Source organism: Falco peregrinus, chromosome 6 (assembly GCF_023634155.1).
Source record: "Falco peregrinus isolate bFalPer1 chromosome 6, bFalPer1.pri, whole genome shotgun sequence".
Taxonomy (NCBI): Eukaryota; Metazoa; Chordata; class Aves; order Falconiformes; family Falconidae; genus Falco; species Falco peregrinus.
This window is the reverse complement of record NC_073726.1, coordinates 9,002,121-9,018,808: the sequence shown is the minus strand read 5'-3', so window position 1 is coordinate 9,018,808 and position 16,688 is coordinate 9,002,121. Positions and strand designations below refer to the sequence as shown.

Sequence of the window (16,688 nt, the reverse complement as noted above, 5' to 3'; positions counted from 1 at the left end):
CACTGAGTCTAAAACAATGAAATGGAAAAGAAGTTGGAGGTGCTAGTGAGGGTTTTTAATTGAGATTTAAATATGCAAATTGAAAGCAAACTCCTCACTATTCACTTTTGCAAGGAAATTGTTAACAGTAATTTCAGAAGGCAATTTTCAAAACCATGTTGGTTTTTTTTTTCAATTAATTCTCTTGCAAACACATAATCAAACTCTGTCAAAGGATTTTAATCTGTCAATAGGACTGCATGAGTCCTCGACTTGTTTCTATAACAGCAGTTTTCACCGGAATATTTTGATAGACAGATTCTTATTTTTAACATCTGTCTCTTTTGGGAGCAGCTTAATGTTAAGACGAAAAATACACTTGGGGATTTGAAGCAGGTGGAAAAATTCACAGTTCTGATTAAATGAGAACTGCTTCTAATCCTGTTTTCCACTGTGCCTTAAAGTATCTTATATAAAGAACAAAACACATCTTGTCACTTCTGAATCATTTAAAGAAGAAAAAGGGAAGGGAAGAAAAGAGTACATGTAACTTACCATTAAAGTTTACTGCTCGGATGTAGCTCAGTAGTTCTTTACCATCAGTTGTGCTCATCCTCGGGCATAGACCAATATATCCAGGACAGAGATCTTTATGCATGTTGTGTAGTGCATAGGCCATGGAATACACTGCATCAATTACAAACTGAACTTTTCCTTCTTGCTCATAGGCTGAATCTCTTGCAATTCTTTCTAAGCCTAAGGAAGAAAGGGAAGGAGTCAATTTAACTCTGTTTGTGTGTGTATGTGTATACATACATATTTGCATGCAAAAATTCACAGTAGAACATAAATAATTACGGTCAGATTGATAGCTAAAGTTAGGACTCATCTATCCATCACCTAAATAAACAAGACAAGGAAAAATATGGCCATCTGGTTTTGCCTCTAATCATTGTACACTGTGCCAGGTATATAAACAGTATGTTGACTTCTGGGCTGGGAAAGAGGACAGAACATTTCATTACAAGAAAAAGAAATACAGATATATGTACTTCTACAATCCAGTAAAGAAACTCTCTTTCTACCTTATTGACTTTCGTTCAACAGCTGTTTATTGTTATTTATAGGACACTTCTACACCAGCCTGCCATTCTGTTTTAGATAAATTTAAGGCTACCTTGCTTTTTATCCCTGTCTCTTGTTTGATAAACATTATTTAAACATCTCAGGGAAAAAAACTGAATGCTTGCCAAGTGATGTGGCCATCTGTCTCCATATTGAAAAGTGCTTATTGTGAGGCTTTTTTCCTGTATTTACTAGTGAATTATGCTTCACATTGAGAACCATGTACTGTCTGCTATTTTCTACAGGGACATTTTTCCTTCAGAAGGAATACAGAGCAAATCAATACATTATGAAATTTTTATCCTGTGGAAATTGCTCACTGTTAATCATCTATGTCCAAATCCAAAGAACCATTTACATTCATAGGTGATAGTACTAAGTGGAAAAGTTAAAAAAAAAGGTCAAGAAAATTATATTTTAAGCAGATAACAAACACCCCCCCGCTCCCCCCACCCCCCCATGTCCTATACAGGAATTCGGCCTTTGATTTTAAAGGCTCAAATTTTCCATTTACCAGGGAAAGAGGACTCTACAGATCTTGACATGAAATCTGCCCTGCTGAAATTTACAGTAAAGTTCCTATTGACTCAGTGAACACAAGGATAAATACCTAGGTTATTTACAACATTAACAGCTCATTCAGTTTGAAAATAATCCAGTCACATTATTAAAAAATATTTGGAAATAAAGTAAAATTTTATGCATCTTTTTAAATATAGTTTAATATTCTATATCTTACTTTTTATGTTTCTTTTTTATCTCTATCCACAGGTTTTTACCAGTTCAAGTTATCAATTTTGTTGTATCCAAGTTTTAAAAAGTGCATTGTTTATGCCTGAAAATATACTATACACAAGATCTTTCTTTAGACAAAGTATGCAAGCCCGTATGACATGAAAAACAAAGGAAGTGTACTCAGAAGCTACCATCTCAAATTACAATGATAATGTAGGAAAAATGTGAAATTTGACAATCAGTAGTGTTTTGTGTTTTAAACATCCTTAATCACTTGGAATGATCGATAGCCTTGAAAAATCATTATGTGCTTTTATTTCTCCTCAGGGATTAGTTAAAAAAAATAAACCCACTACTTCTTGAAGAAGTACTAACCATTTGGAGAGGAAGGCGTATGACCCATTTTTGTGATTTGTTACAAGTAACTTCACAGATACTTCTCAAGACATGCTATCTAGTGATCGGCAAATAATTAGAAAATGGCGGGACTCTACTGCAAACAAACAAACAGAAAAACTTTTCCTTGCACATGCTGAAAATTACACAATTAGTTGCGACCCATTGCCCAGACATAAAAGATGATATGAAGGATGGAGAAGATCAAGCTTAATTAGATTGCAACTTTATTAACTTACTTCATTTGGGAACTAGCTTCCAACAGTTTAGTGATGGGTAGACCTCATGATCCCCATCTTAATTGTTCCTGCCTTGTTAAGAACTGCTGGGCAACAAGCGAAGGACAGGGTTTACAGAACTGCTGCAGTCACACAGCAGTCAGTAACCTGTATGCGCTCCCCAGCTTCCACATCCTCTAAACAGGATGGTCAGGACAGGAGGAGTTGGAGGGAGATATATCTGCTTTAATTACCAAGGTAAATATAATTCCCCTCACATGTCAGACGGATGGACATGTATGTTAAAGGGTGGAGGATTGGTGAAAGACAGAAGGGAATCACTTTCTGTAATAAATGCTAAATCATAAAACACTAAAAGTTGCAAACACTTAAAGTAAGAACATTGTACTCAGTGGTACAGATTGTAAAAAGGGGAAAAAATTAGTATTATACTCCCCTATGTCGTACTGTAGTTTAAAAACACATAGGATTTGCATACATTTCTTCCACAGCAAAACATTTTACATTTACTCTTCACAGATACGTGATCATAAACTAATTTAGCATATAAATTACAGAGAAAAAAGAATTTATTGGGACTGAATGTGTTTCTGTACATACAAAGGGGTGAGGAACATCATAAAATTGTCAGTTTTAAACCTGTCAAACCCAGAAGGCAAGAGACACAAGTCTCTGTGCTTTGCATAACTAAAACCCCCAACAAACTGGATTATGTGCTCTTTCTTTTTGAGGTTTCTCTTCATCTTCTTTTTCTAGAATTCTCAAACATCTAAACCAATAATTTATAAATGACAAGAACTCATCAACTTAAATTACATTACACTGCCCTAGATACTGCCCTAGATAAATGTTGAAGTATAGCAGTAAATAGATGCATAGTGTCTATGCCATAAATACGGTCAGGTCTTACAGAGATAATATTACATATTTGGAATACACAGTTATATTTTTCCTTCAAATTGTATATCATGTACAAACACTTTCATTTATAGCTTGACTCTCAGCTCTACAAGGCGTGTTTCTACACACACTGGTGACTTGAAAGAATATAACAATTTGTATCTCATAACAGAAATGTTTTAATGTTTTCTTAATGACACTTCAATTTCTCATCCTACAGTTTTTTCCTCTGGAAGAAATTGCTTAGGCTGTGTCTTTATCAAAAAGAATGAGAAGATATTCCTGACTCTTGAACGCAGACACTTGATATCCCCAAAGTCTGACAGTATGTCAAGAACTGAGGACAAGAATTGGGCTCACACCGTCCCTCCCTATTCTGATGGCAAACAAAGCAAATCCAGGGAAACGTGTGATGGCGCTTCCAGCAGGTCTTCCAACCCCGCTCTTGAGAAATGCAAGCTTGTGGGGAATTTCAGCAAGAGTCAAGATTTTCCTTAACCAATGGAGAAAATACATAGGCACATGTACTAATTGATAATAGTTACTAATTAGTTACTAATTAATTAATTACTAACTAGTAAATAATGTTCATAGCTCCTTCCATTTTAAATCTGTTTTGGGGACCCTAGAGTGAGCCCCAGGGATGATCCTATATGTATATGCATATGTAAAAATGTTTCTAGAGTGACAAGCTGGACTGTTGCAGGAGGTATTGCCTCCATACCTTCTATATCATTTCTCCCTTTGTTCCTGTAGTTCTTGTGCTGCAGGAATAATTGTGTATCCAGCTCAGGATGGTGGAACTCAGCTACCTACTCAGAGGGAAAGACAAGGAGCACAACAGTAGGAATGTAAAACGTGGATTAGGTGGATAAGAGGATGTGGCTGGGGTTACTAGTCTGGGAGTGAGGGCAAAGCAGGTGACACTGTCAATTCCCTAGGTATGAACAGGGAATCAAGAGATTTCAGGGAACACAATCAAGAGAAATTAGACCTGTACAACAATAAATTAAAATGTGCCTTAATTAAAAACTTCATAACAGCATACAGTAAGTAAATAAAGATTAATGTAATGTAGCTAAGATAATTAATTCATACATGGGTGATGATATTACCTGTGGGATACAAACTATCTTAAACAATCAAAACTAAAGTTGCTGATCTCACCAGCAGGAAACTAATCTGCTAGGTGATAAATGTTACATAACTTGTCTAAATTTTAGTAACCAAGTTCTTAATGATGATCTTAAAATATATGTTCTTAGTTATTGTTGTCTTAACGTTATTTAATTAATTAATAAAAAATCTAAATAAGGCAAATGGATATACCTGTTTTGTAAGCTGTGATACAGGGAAATAATTTTTACTTATTTATTTAACTTCCCTGTGTCAGGAAATTGCCAGTTCACCTAACGTTTCTGAGCAATCCCATTCCTGCTGTCTCACAAATCTTTCTGTTTCTATCTAGCATTATTGAAAGCAATTTATGTGAAGTGCAGCCTACATTACCGTTCATGATTATTTCTATATTTTCAAAAACCCATCCCATATATCTAGTTAAATTCATAATGCATGCTACTTGAAGACCAAAGACTGAAGTTAAGGACCTTGTATACAACAGCTGGTTTGAGCTTCACTGGATTGGAATGGTGGTGTGATGGTGCAGGGCTCGGGAAAGGTTTTGGGCACTGGACAGATTTTGGAGACAGGAGAGGGGCTCCAGAGTTTAATGGGACAGAGGTAGCTGGTATGGGGATGCAGTGGGATCCTAATTTTGCCAGATTAATGATCATAAACTCAGGTTCCAAGCTTAGAAAAATAGTGCATTTAGTGATGAGAAAGTAGGAAGACATAACTAGACCACCAGGTGCAAATAGTATACTTCAAGATGTTGTCTCCTAATCTCTAGTCAATGGCAGGTTTGGGTTTTTTGGGTTTTTTTTTTCTTATTAATCTCCTTTGTTTTGTCTAGGATTGATGGGCATACAACTGACTGGCTCAGTGTTCATTTTCAGCTCAAATATTGGCTCAGTGTAAGTCTTCTTCCGTTGTTTTGGGGTATGAATTCTTAAAAGCTTATCAAAATCAAAGTTAAAAACTCAGAAAACTTCCAACTTTCTTCTCTGAAAATTCTCCGGTGGAAGGTACAGAAATGTCCTTTTAAAAATTCTTGGTTTTCACTGTCATAGTGTTTTGTTTAGTTAAAATGGAAATTACTTTTTCATCATAATCTGGTAGGTTTACATCTTTTATTTTATAATCGAAAAATATTAATATAATACTTGTAATTTTTTCTGTGTAATTATTGATACATCTAGCAATGGAGTAATATTCTATATCTGCTTGAAAAACTCAACCACTGGCTGACCATTTATACTATTTTAAGCCCCTTATTTCTATGTTTTTTATTTCATGATTTATGTATCTTACTCTTATGGTTGGTAATTTTGGTTAAAATCAGAATCTATCAGGAAAAAAAAAACCAACTTAAAAAAAAAAACACCCCACCCCCACCCCCCAAACCCAAACCAAAACACCAAGACTTGCATGTCTTGTCCTTCAGTCGGGGAACAGCAGTGTGAGCACTTGGTTTAGAAGTGATGAATCCCTATTACAGGAGAGCCAGGAATCTCCTAACCATGGATTTTTTACCTGCAAGGAAAGATCCCTTTCTGTGAGCCCGTATTCCTCCCTCCCTTCCACATTCCCATCCACTCTTCTGTCACCCTGTCCCCTCTGGCACATGCTGAGTGACAAATGAGCTCTTTTATGGCCTGTGCTCTAAATAAGGGGAGAAATCTTTCTGGGGTAACGCTAGGAGGACAAGTAATGCAGACGGAGGGAGAAAATTGACAAGAAAAAATATTGTGAAACTGGTAATAAGCAAAATGGTAACTCATGAACAGCTTTTATTCTATTTCTTCCCTTTACCTGCCTTTATTATACATGGTTGCACATAATTACTGCTTAAAGATAGTTGGTGCATCTGTGCAACTAAAGGTTTTTTTCCAAACTTCTGTTTCTACAAGTCTGCGTCTTGGATCTCTAGTAACATTTTTTTTATTCACATTTAAAATTCACATTTTTTACTCACTGCTAAATTATTTATCCCCATTACTTGGCTCACAATGCAGTTGTACTTAAGCTGCACTTGGAAGCAAACAAAATCAAAGATAAAATATTATTTGTTGAGATTGGCACACACAAAAAAATCAATCACAATCACAACTAAATCACAATAATTTGTAAGCAGGCTCCCACTACTCTTCAGCTCAGACATGACAGTCTTTTATTTGTCAGAACTGGTTAGAACTTCCCATCTTTGCAGCAACAGTTTTTTCCTCAGAAAGCTGGCATCTGTAACGGTAAGCCATTTCAGCAGGCTCAGCGGGAAGCATCAGGAGCATATGTTGCTCCCATTGAGTCTTCCTAATTATTCAGCTGCTTTCCTCACACATTATAGAGTTTGCTCTCTCAACAAATAATGCAGTCGAGATCATCATCTTCTGTTACTCAAACTTTAAGGGGATGATATACTTTTATGGTGGGGGAGTTGAGTTTTCTAATAGCTGCATGGTAAATGTGATGATTGTTTTGTGCATGAGTTCATTTGCTGAGAGCATCACAAAACCTGTGGCTCCTCTGTAATAACATGGTAATAGCTCTGTAATAGGAAGCAATTCAGAGAGGAAGTTAAGGATTATATCAATTTTCTCAGCCATTCCAAAAAGAAAATCGAGAATGTAGAATGTAGAAGCAATGATAGTGAAATGAGCAGTTTGACTGTCTGCTCCTTTCCTACAACTGACAGATGTGGGTTTTGTGATTTAACGAACTGGCACTTGATGTAATTTTTCTGGGGATATGTCTCTCTATGCCAAAAGAAACATGTTTTTATGTCAACAAAAAAACCCCCAAACCCAAAACCCAACACACACCAAAACAAAACAAAAAAACACCAAGGCAGCAAGACCAATCAGCTGAAGTCTGAGAAAGAAACAGTTTTTCAATCCCTAAAATGTGAGGATTTAAAAATAATGCCTACACAGAACTAGGCTGAAACCTCGGACTTCTAAAACACTTTTCAAACAGAAAATAGCAAAATTAACATTTCACAGAAGTGAATATGCTTCAGTAATTTTCACTTTAACATCACCATAAATGAGAAACTAGTTTTTTTGTTTGCCTGATTCTTTAAATGAAGTACCTTAAAAATTCTATCCCTGCCTCATTTTTTTTTCATTGGAAATACCATAATATTTTTTCTGACCTTCACAGTAAATTGGAAGTTTGTTTCAGCAAAACACTTCTAACAAATGCACAATAATATGTATCAAATTGGAATTAAACCATTATTCTAGGCATACTGGTGGGATTTTTTTGTTCCTACTATTATATGTGACATTTACTGAAGTGTTTTCTTTTAGAAAAAAACCTGAAGTTGCATTGCTAATAGAAGATTATTTTTTCCTGATTTCTGTGCTTTGAGAGAGTCCCTAATGACATTTTTATTGTTTTTATCAGAGTGAAAAACTGTCCCTTTTCTAGTTAATGCCTTCACATTGCTTAATTATAGCTCCTTGAAACGGTGTATAGAGTTGGAGAACACAGGTATTCAGAACTCTCAAATATTTAAAACCTGAGTCTTCTAAATCTAACAGCAGCACCATGGTGTAAAATACATCTTACTGAGCCAAGATTTGCTGTGATGTATATGTTAGGCTAAACACCAATGACTGCATTCAAATAACAGGCCACCATTGGACAAGGTTTCTGCCAACCACACAAAGAACCACACCATGCATTCAAAAGAAAAGGTGGAACAAAAATACAGAAGGATAAGCAATATTTCTTTCAAGCACATCACTAGGCAAAATCAATAGAATTGTCCAAGTAGGAATATATCATTTAGTGTGGACAAAACTCAAAGTTGAATATAACATTTTAAAACGTATATGTCTTTGTTAGCAACAAATGGTGGCTTTAAAACTGCAGGCAGAGCATTACCCATGTTACTGCCAGAAGATTCTTGCCATCTAAAAATGGTGTTCTGGCAGAAATCTGTTCACCTGTATTGGTTCACTTTCTAGTTACAGTATGTCTGGCAGCCTGAGAGCACATACTGCTCCAGAATTACCTGGAGAAAAAAGCAAGACACTGTAGAAGGTTGAAAGAAAGGGAGAGAGACTATTGCATTACTAAGCACGGATCCACAGCAATTAATAAATCTGATATCACAATAGGGGGGGGTTAGATTTTCTCCAGGTTTTATGCCAGAGAACAAACCACAGTCAAATTTTGCAAAGCTTTCTTTATAATTCATTCCACCCATTTTGCAGGTTTTCTAAATATTTACATAGTCACTTAAATATCATCCAATTCTCCTCTTGCTTCTGGTTTTGTTTTAGGAAAGGCACTCAAGTGAAAAAAGTCACATCTCAGTTTTGCTTGAGTCTTATACTTCTGCAAATTTTGTACCATATATCATTTAGAAGTGTTGGTGAACCACTGTGTCTTTCATTCTTCTCTATATCTAGTTTTAGTATGCCTTAAAGTAATGCAGTTGATTTGGTTTTATCTTACTATGGTATTGCACTTTATTAACCCTCTAATTATATCTATTCTGATTTACTCATAAACATAAAATCTAATGCAGATGTAGAGTTTATACGTTTGTCAGATTTAAGATTTTATTTTACATATAAAAGTACATAGTAACAAACCAAATTCAGTTTCAAATGTAAACCCATGACTTGTACCGTTAATTGCTATTCCCTAAATTCTATAAAAATAGTGAATTTCACCTTCAAAATTTGTCTGTTTGATTTATGAATGGGGAATGTTATTTTACTGATTTTTGACCATATCTAAATGGTATAGGAAAAAAATGTTTAAATTACGTTATAAAAAGAGGGGTGTTTGTTAAAATTAAACCATGTCAAAAGTTTTATTTGAGCTTTCTGAACAAAATGACATTGAAGATAAAGGAGAAAACTTGCTTACTGTTTGTTAACACAGAGATCTAAGGACTACTTGATCAAAGACATTTTAAATGTTTGAACTTTAAGTCTCAAAGTTAGGTCAACCTTTCTGATTCTACCTTGACTTTCTGTACCCATAAAAGTTTTCATTAATCGTAGCAGATAACGCAATAACGTGGAAGCATTTGACAGTCTCCGTGCTACTTTAACCTCTATAAAGCCTATGAAAATTTTCCATAGCTGTGTATACCGTTCATTTCATAACTGGGATCCAAAGACATACTAAGCAAATGACTCCTGCACCCCAGTAGCCTAGCACACTCCTTTAGGTATGTATGATAAGCAAGAACACAAAATTTTGAAAAAATCCCACATTTCTTTCTCTCTCAGAATAGCGTTAGTATACAGGTAAGTGTTAGCACAAATAGACAACCAAATATTTTGCTGAGTTCCTCAAGTTTAAAACAAATAATAAAAAAATAAATAATAAATAAAAAAAAGAGGCACCTTCCCAGGTCTTGAGATGAGTATGTAGACAGAACCTACATTTTCTAACACAGAACACCCATGGGAATTTCTAACTACAGGAAGAAATTGCTAGCGTACTAATCCAAGCACATAGGTAGAAATAACTGATATCGCTCTAAAACCCCACAGGCTGCAAGCACTTCTAATGCAGACTTCGGTGTATAACTACAAAGCCTATAGCAATGGCTATGAGCAAGAGAAAAGGTTCAGTACAAGCAACTGAATTCATTCATTGTCTGTTAGCATTTAATCTCAGAGGACCTTCAGTGCATAGCAACAGCACATATAAAAATCCTTTCCTCTGCTTATTGACCATGAGAGCTTTTAAGTTTAAGCTTCAGACCAGAAACTCTAGGGACTTTTCTCCTCAGGAGTATTATTTTTAGTTACAAACTTGATTGAGGTCCTGCTTACAAAAGGCCTTTCTTGCAATTGTAAAGCATTTTTTGGGAGTATAAGCAAACATAGAGGTATCCAAGCACATCACTCCCTTAAGTATTTGTGGCCACTTTTTGGTATGTCTATTTGGAGACTAAAGAGCAAGACTTCACCATAACATTGCAACATCTGAACTAGTCATATTAATGACTACTGACCAGAAGTTTAAGCATTTTCCTTTAGTTTGATAAGAAGCTTCACAAAAGCAGATTAATTTAGTCTGCAGAGGGTTCGTAGTCAACTATTTATGAAAGAAAAGATGAGTATTAGTCTGAGATGTTGTTATTCCCCTTTCATCACCTATAGACACTCACTATTAATCCTTCTGTAGGAATTGAAGCCTCCCCAGCTGAGATGATGGAGAGAGCTTTATGTAGGAGCCCTTTCTCTGATATCAGAGAGCTGGGCAAAAGCATTGCAAGACAAATGCAATGAAAATAAATGTAATAGCAAATCCTAAATTAATTTTACTAGGGGTTACTAGTGGGTCTGTATTCACAGTATCAAATATCCAAGAAGAAATTTTTGGAGCTGGACAGGATAGAAGTACCCATGACAGAGTTCGTATGTGGAAATACAGTGGGGGTTTTTTCAGGAAGGAGCAGTGGGAGGATTTTTTTTCAACTGCAACCAAAAAGGAAGGAAAAGAAAGAATGCTTTTCACAGCAAAGGGACAACTACCAGTTCAAGCATATAAAAGATACAATAGCAGCTTTTCACAATAATAAAAGCTGAAGAAAATATTACATTAACTTTTCCATTTGCCCTATCCACTGTCTTTTCCTGCTGTGCCCCATTTTAATGATCCCATCACACTGCAAGAAGTAGAGCATGATGAGAAAAAGTAATAGTTGGTTTCACTTAGTGTAACCAGTGTGACAAAATGCTACAGTGTCATAGAAAATTAAAAACTTTGTGTTTCCATTTTTCACTTTTCTGTAAGACAAAAGGCAATTTTTGATGGTCAGAATGGAAATCATGAGTTCAAGAGCTTTGAATTGCTATAAGTTATAATTTTGTCATGTATTGCTGCCAAAGCAAACCTATGTGATATTCCAGAGATGGTGAAACATCACTGTTCTACAAGCTGTGTAGACACCAGCCAAAACACAAAATTTTCAACAGGTGCAAATGTGTAATTTCCCCACTGCTCTAAAGACATTTCTTTAAGACCTGTTAAAAATAAGAGTACAATAAATTTGAACTAAGCAGCTACTTAATGGACTGCTTGGTGCCATGAACAGGACATGGACAATTGGCTTCTTGAAGGGGATTTCAATCTGAAACAGGAAGAGTTTACCCACAAACACTGCTCTTCCCACCACCTAGAAGATAGTTAATTCTTTAATCACAAACTAATTAGAAATTATTGGTTTCATTGCTAAATTAGGGACATTAAGGGGGTTTGCTCCTTTAGCAGGTTTGCTGCACATGCTCCGTTGGCAGCACTCTAACAGCTGCACATATCCTCACCAAGGCAAAATGGTGACAATCACAATCTTGAAGAAAAATTCCCTCATTGACAGTGCTGCCCCTTTCAGATAAAAATAATTTATTTGCTGCACTTGCTCCCTCTGCATGAATCAGGACAATTATCTACAGAGTGGAGGGGAGAGGAGGAAGACGCTTGTCTGGAGATGGTATTTTGAAGGTGGGGAGTAGAAGATATGCTGTCAGAGCTTTTGCAGCAAATTTGAGAATTATCTTGGCTGAGACATGCTAAATTAGATAGTGCTGAACAAGATGCTTATGACTAAGCAACAAACAACACGCAGAAAAGGATAAAGGTCCCTGCAGTACAATTTGGGTATCTAATATTAAAAAGTATTCAAAAGCATCCTTAACCACATCAACACCTTTAAATTTCAAAACTTTACCAAAGTATCTGTAGTTCTTTCTCACATTTAAAAACAGAGCCATCTTGAGCATTTGAGGGCCTTTCCCCTCTGCCAAGGGCCCTCTAGAATTCACAGTATAAACAAGTTTAATTCATCACAGGGGATGAATCCAATAAATATAACTGAGTACACCAAATATACATTGAGTTTACCACAAAATATAGACATCTGATACTCATCTTTTCCTTAAAAGTCTTCATGATTAAGCATTTTTTCAGGAATCAAATCTCTCCTTTAGGTGCTAGTACACTAATAATAATAGCATAATAAATATGCAAAGTACTGTTAAATCACAGGCTTTCTCTTGGTAGGAGGTGCTCACATTGCTGTATTTTACATATCTATATCAGCAAAGCCCCTAGTACAAACTGTTGCGAGTACAGTGAGGCTTCGATCTTGTAATTAACTGTACAATCTTATAACAGTATTCTGAGACCGAAGCTTTGTTTTCATCAGTGATTTCTACTGGCAATGTGCCCCAAAAAAGCAAATCTTTAATAATTTGTACATATCACTGTAACACTAAGTGAGCACCTGCTTGGTTGTTCTCATGCACTCTGAAAAAAAATTTTAAAAGGGCATGACTTCTTAGGTATTCTGATTTTTGCGTTGAAAGAAAAAGATCACCTCTGATAATGTGATAACCAGTATATTATCATAAGCCTATTATAGTAACTTGAGGTTGGTCAAAAGTAATTTTTCCTCTCATCTTGAACAGCATTAAGATGCTCTCATCTAGTTTCTTACAACACACTTTACAATTATAGATACACTTTTGGAGAAATCAAAAATCCTCCTCAGAATACCACAGTCTTGTGCAGTTCATGTTCCAATTTATTACGTGTTTGATCTCATTTTACCAAGGTGGTTTCATTTCTCCTTATTTTCATAACTTGTATCATAACCTTTAGAGTACAGACTGATGGGAAAAGCCTCAAAATCATTTAAGCGTTTTACCAATACATTAGATGTGTAAATGTGTTTTGAGACCCTTTATATAAGAAATATATCAATAAAGCACAGCAAGTTCAGCAGAGAGGCACCAAGACATTTAGGGGGCTGGAGAACAAGCCCTGTGAGGAAAGGCTGAGGGAGACGGGTTGGTTCAGCCTTGAGAAGAAAAGGCTTTCAGGTCAAGTCCCCCAGACAGCAAACCCCAAGACCTGCAGGGAGACAGAGACAGGCTCTTCACAATGATGTATGATGCAAGGACAGGACATAACAGGCATAACTTGAAATGAGAGGTTTAGACTGGTAAAAGCTTTTTTCCAATGAGGATGCTCAGGCAGAAGAACAGGCTGATCAAAGAAGATATGCAATCTCTCTCCATCCTCAGAGATTTTCAAAACCTGACTGGATGAAGTCCTGAATCACCCAGATCCAACCTCAAACTGACCCTGTTTTGAGCAAGAGGTTGGACTAGAGGCTGCCTGAGGTCACTTCCAACCTGAAATAGACTGTGATCCGATATTCAGATACCACTGTGCCAAAAATCTCTGAGTCGATGCTACTGAGCAATCTCAAGTGCCTGTGTACACATGTGTATGTACAGGTGCGTGTGCTCATGCAGATGAGCATGTGGAAATCCACAGCAGTCTGGACTGAGCTTATTTGGGAGGGATCTCTGGGGGCATCCCAGGTGAAGAATTACCCACCTATCACCTTGTCTCTAGACCCAAAAGACAAGTTTGGATAACAAGGGTTCTGACAACAGGGCCTTTTGCTGATTTCTCTCTCAGTCCTTAGATGATTAAGATTCGCATGAGAAATATTATGAGATTTGACCTCATCACATAAGATAGCTGCATCTTTAAGGACGTGTTACATAGACAGGAGTACAATACACTTAGTGTTGCCAGGTTGGATGCTTCTTATTGTGACTACGTGTCACTTAATGCAAGAATGGTATAACTAAGACTTACTCACTCGTTCCCATGAGGCTGGAGTTCTGTAACAGTAGGAGAAAAAAACCATGTTTACTGATGGAAAGCGGTGGTAAGAACCTTGCTGCCTTTTTAAATATGTTTCAAGCATTTTAATCAGTAGAGAGCTCACTCACTGTGACCTCAGTGGATACCAATGTTTAAAAAACAGAAAGAAAAGCCAGAATGTACTTTCATAAGATCATGTTTAAGCCAGCCTAATGATCTGCAAGTGACCTATTTAATGACAAAGAGCAGTCAGAGCTCTCAGCACTGACCTATTCTGCTGGCCTAAATCATCTCTGTTCCAATGGAAATAAATTGAGTAAGGGTAATTCACAGCCCCTCCAATTTTGTCTCAAAATCTGGTGCAATATGAGAATGCCAGAGGGGTAATAACAACAATTTTACTTTTTTAATGACAAATTGCACTATTTTATGTTACAGTATGCTGATTGCTTCCTTACAGTAGACTGATTCTGATGTTCTTTGTTTTCATTTAATTGAAGAGAGGGCACCTGAAGGAATAGAAATTCAAACACAACCTAGATCGTGTATAGCTCAGGGAAGCTGTGATCAGCCTTTCATTTTAATATTCTCCAATCTCATGGGTGCATGCACTTAGTTACACTAAGTTAGTTAGTTACTAATATATAACATACACATATTATTATACATAATTTGTAAGATGACCATCATTGTAAACAATTTAAACAGTATTTTGTAATTTATGTTTCCCAAAAGCTGTCTTAAAACCTAAAATAGATCTGATAACTTTCAGAAATAGCAAAAGAAAGGGATGAGAGTCAAACAGTAATACAGTAATTACTATTCAGGATGGAGAATAACAGAGACTATTTTCCTAGCTGTAATCAGTGTGTAATTATGGCCCCACAAACAAGGCAACACATAAAGAAACAGCTAGAAACTAACACCTTGCTTTATGTCATAAATTTGTGGTCTCTTCAGGCTTTTTATCTCATTGTATATATAGACAATTGGAAATCTGTATTTTTTTAATCTGCACATTTCTTTATCAGTAGCACCATCCACAGGTATATGTTAATGCTTTGGTGCTGTTTACCAAAAACAGCACCATGCAGAATGCCAAACACAAACATTTATCTATCTATCTATCTATTTATTTTAAATAATGCAAGGCATGAGGAAAAAATGATTCCATTTTGTGCATAAGAAATAATTCAATAGCAAACCAAAAATAAATTTAAAAATCACAAAATTAAATAATAAACTTCTCAACTTCTTAATTTTAAAAAGGCATCTAGTTTTCTTTTGTTATGATTTCAACCTCTTCATGCCTTGACTTTGAGATAGCCTTGTCAAACTAAGAGGGACAGGAACTTTATCAACAGGTCCCTCAGAATTCCTGTTTTCTCCACAGATTTATACATATTATTTGGTTAGGACACTGAAAGAAAACAAGTGAAATCAGAGAAATCCAAGTGGTGCTATTCCACATTGATCAGTGGAAGATTTGAACAATAACACTTGTGGAAAGAGGTGATAGCTGAAAGATTATTTGCTCCTTTGGTGAATAAACCTATTAACTTATCCTTATTAGTTATCATCATTATTCAATGTAAAAATAAAACCAAACAAAACATATTCTACTGTTGTGGGCTGAGCTTGGCTGGATGCCAGGTCCCCACCAAGCCTCTCTATCACTCCACTCCTTAGCAGAATGGGGCAAGAAGAAAACAAGATGGAAAAAAAATCATGGATCAAGATAAAGTCAGCTTAATGAAGCAATAGCAAAAGACTTGCACACAAAAGTGAAGGAAAATGAAAGACGTTATTCTCTGCTTCCCATCAGCAGGCAATGTTTGGCCACTTCCCAGGAAGCAGGGCTTCAGCAGGCATAGCAGTAAGATCTGGAAGACAGATGTCATAAATAACAAATGCCCCCCCTTCCTCCTCCTTTCTCTTTAGCTTTTATACCTGAGCAGACGTTATATGGTATGGAATATCCCCCTGGTCACATTGGGTCAGCTGTCCTGGCTGTGTCCCCTCCCAAGATCTTGCCCACCCCCAGCCTACTGGTGAGGTGGGAGCAGGAATGTTGCAGAGACAGCCTGGGTGCTGTGCGAGCCCTGCTCAGCTGTAGCCAAACCCTGGCGCGTTATCACCACCTTTCTGCCTACTGGTACAAACACAGCGCTGTGAGGGCTGCTATGGGGCTCAAGTCAGACCCCATACATCCTACATAAAGAGTATTAAAACTGGTATTTTGCTGATTGGTTAGAGAGGATTTAGTTGGCTTTATTACACATTTTTCCATCACTGTAAAAATACTATTCTTAAAAATGCAAAAATACAAAGATACAAATTACATTATAATTTACTGTAGACTGATTCCTTCTCAAAAGAGATCACAAAAGATATATATACACACACACTGAGTCATAAATACTGAATCCTTTGTTTATTTTTTTCTCTTTTCCTTGCCTGGGAGGAATATACACTTTATTAAAGCTTCAGAGTCTATGACCAATACCTTTACTATGTATTTTTGGTGGGAAATATTTT

At 36.3% G+C, this 16,688-nt stretch overlaps 1 protein-coding gene across 2 annotated transcripts in view; it reads right to left on the bottom strand.

Moving 5' to 3' along the window:
• The window catches only part of GRM8 (glutamate metabotropic receptor 8), a 359,089-nt gene that overhangs the window by 137,090 nt on the left and 205,311 nt on the right, over positions 1–16,688 (bottom strand). For both annotated transcript variants that reach the window (XM_055809165.1, XM_055809167.1), the window contains one exon: positions 535–735. In XM_055809165.1, coding sequence (XP_055665140.1) covers positions 535–735 — 201 coding nt within the window. The remainder of the gene's footprint in view (positions 1–534; positions 736–16,688) is intronic.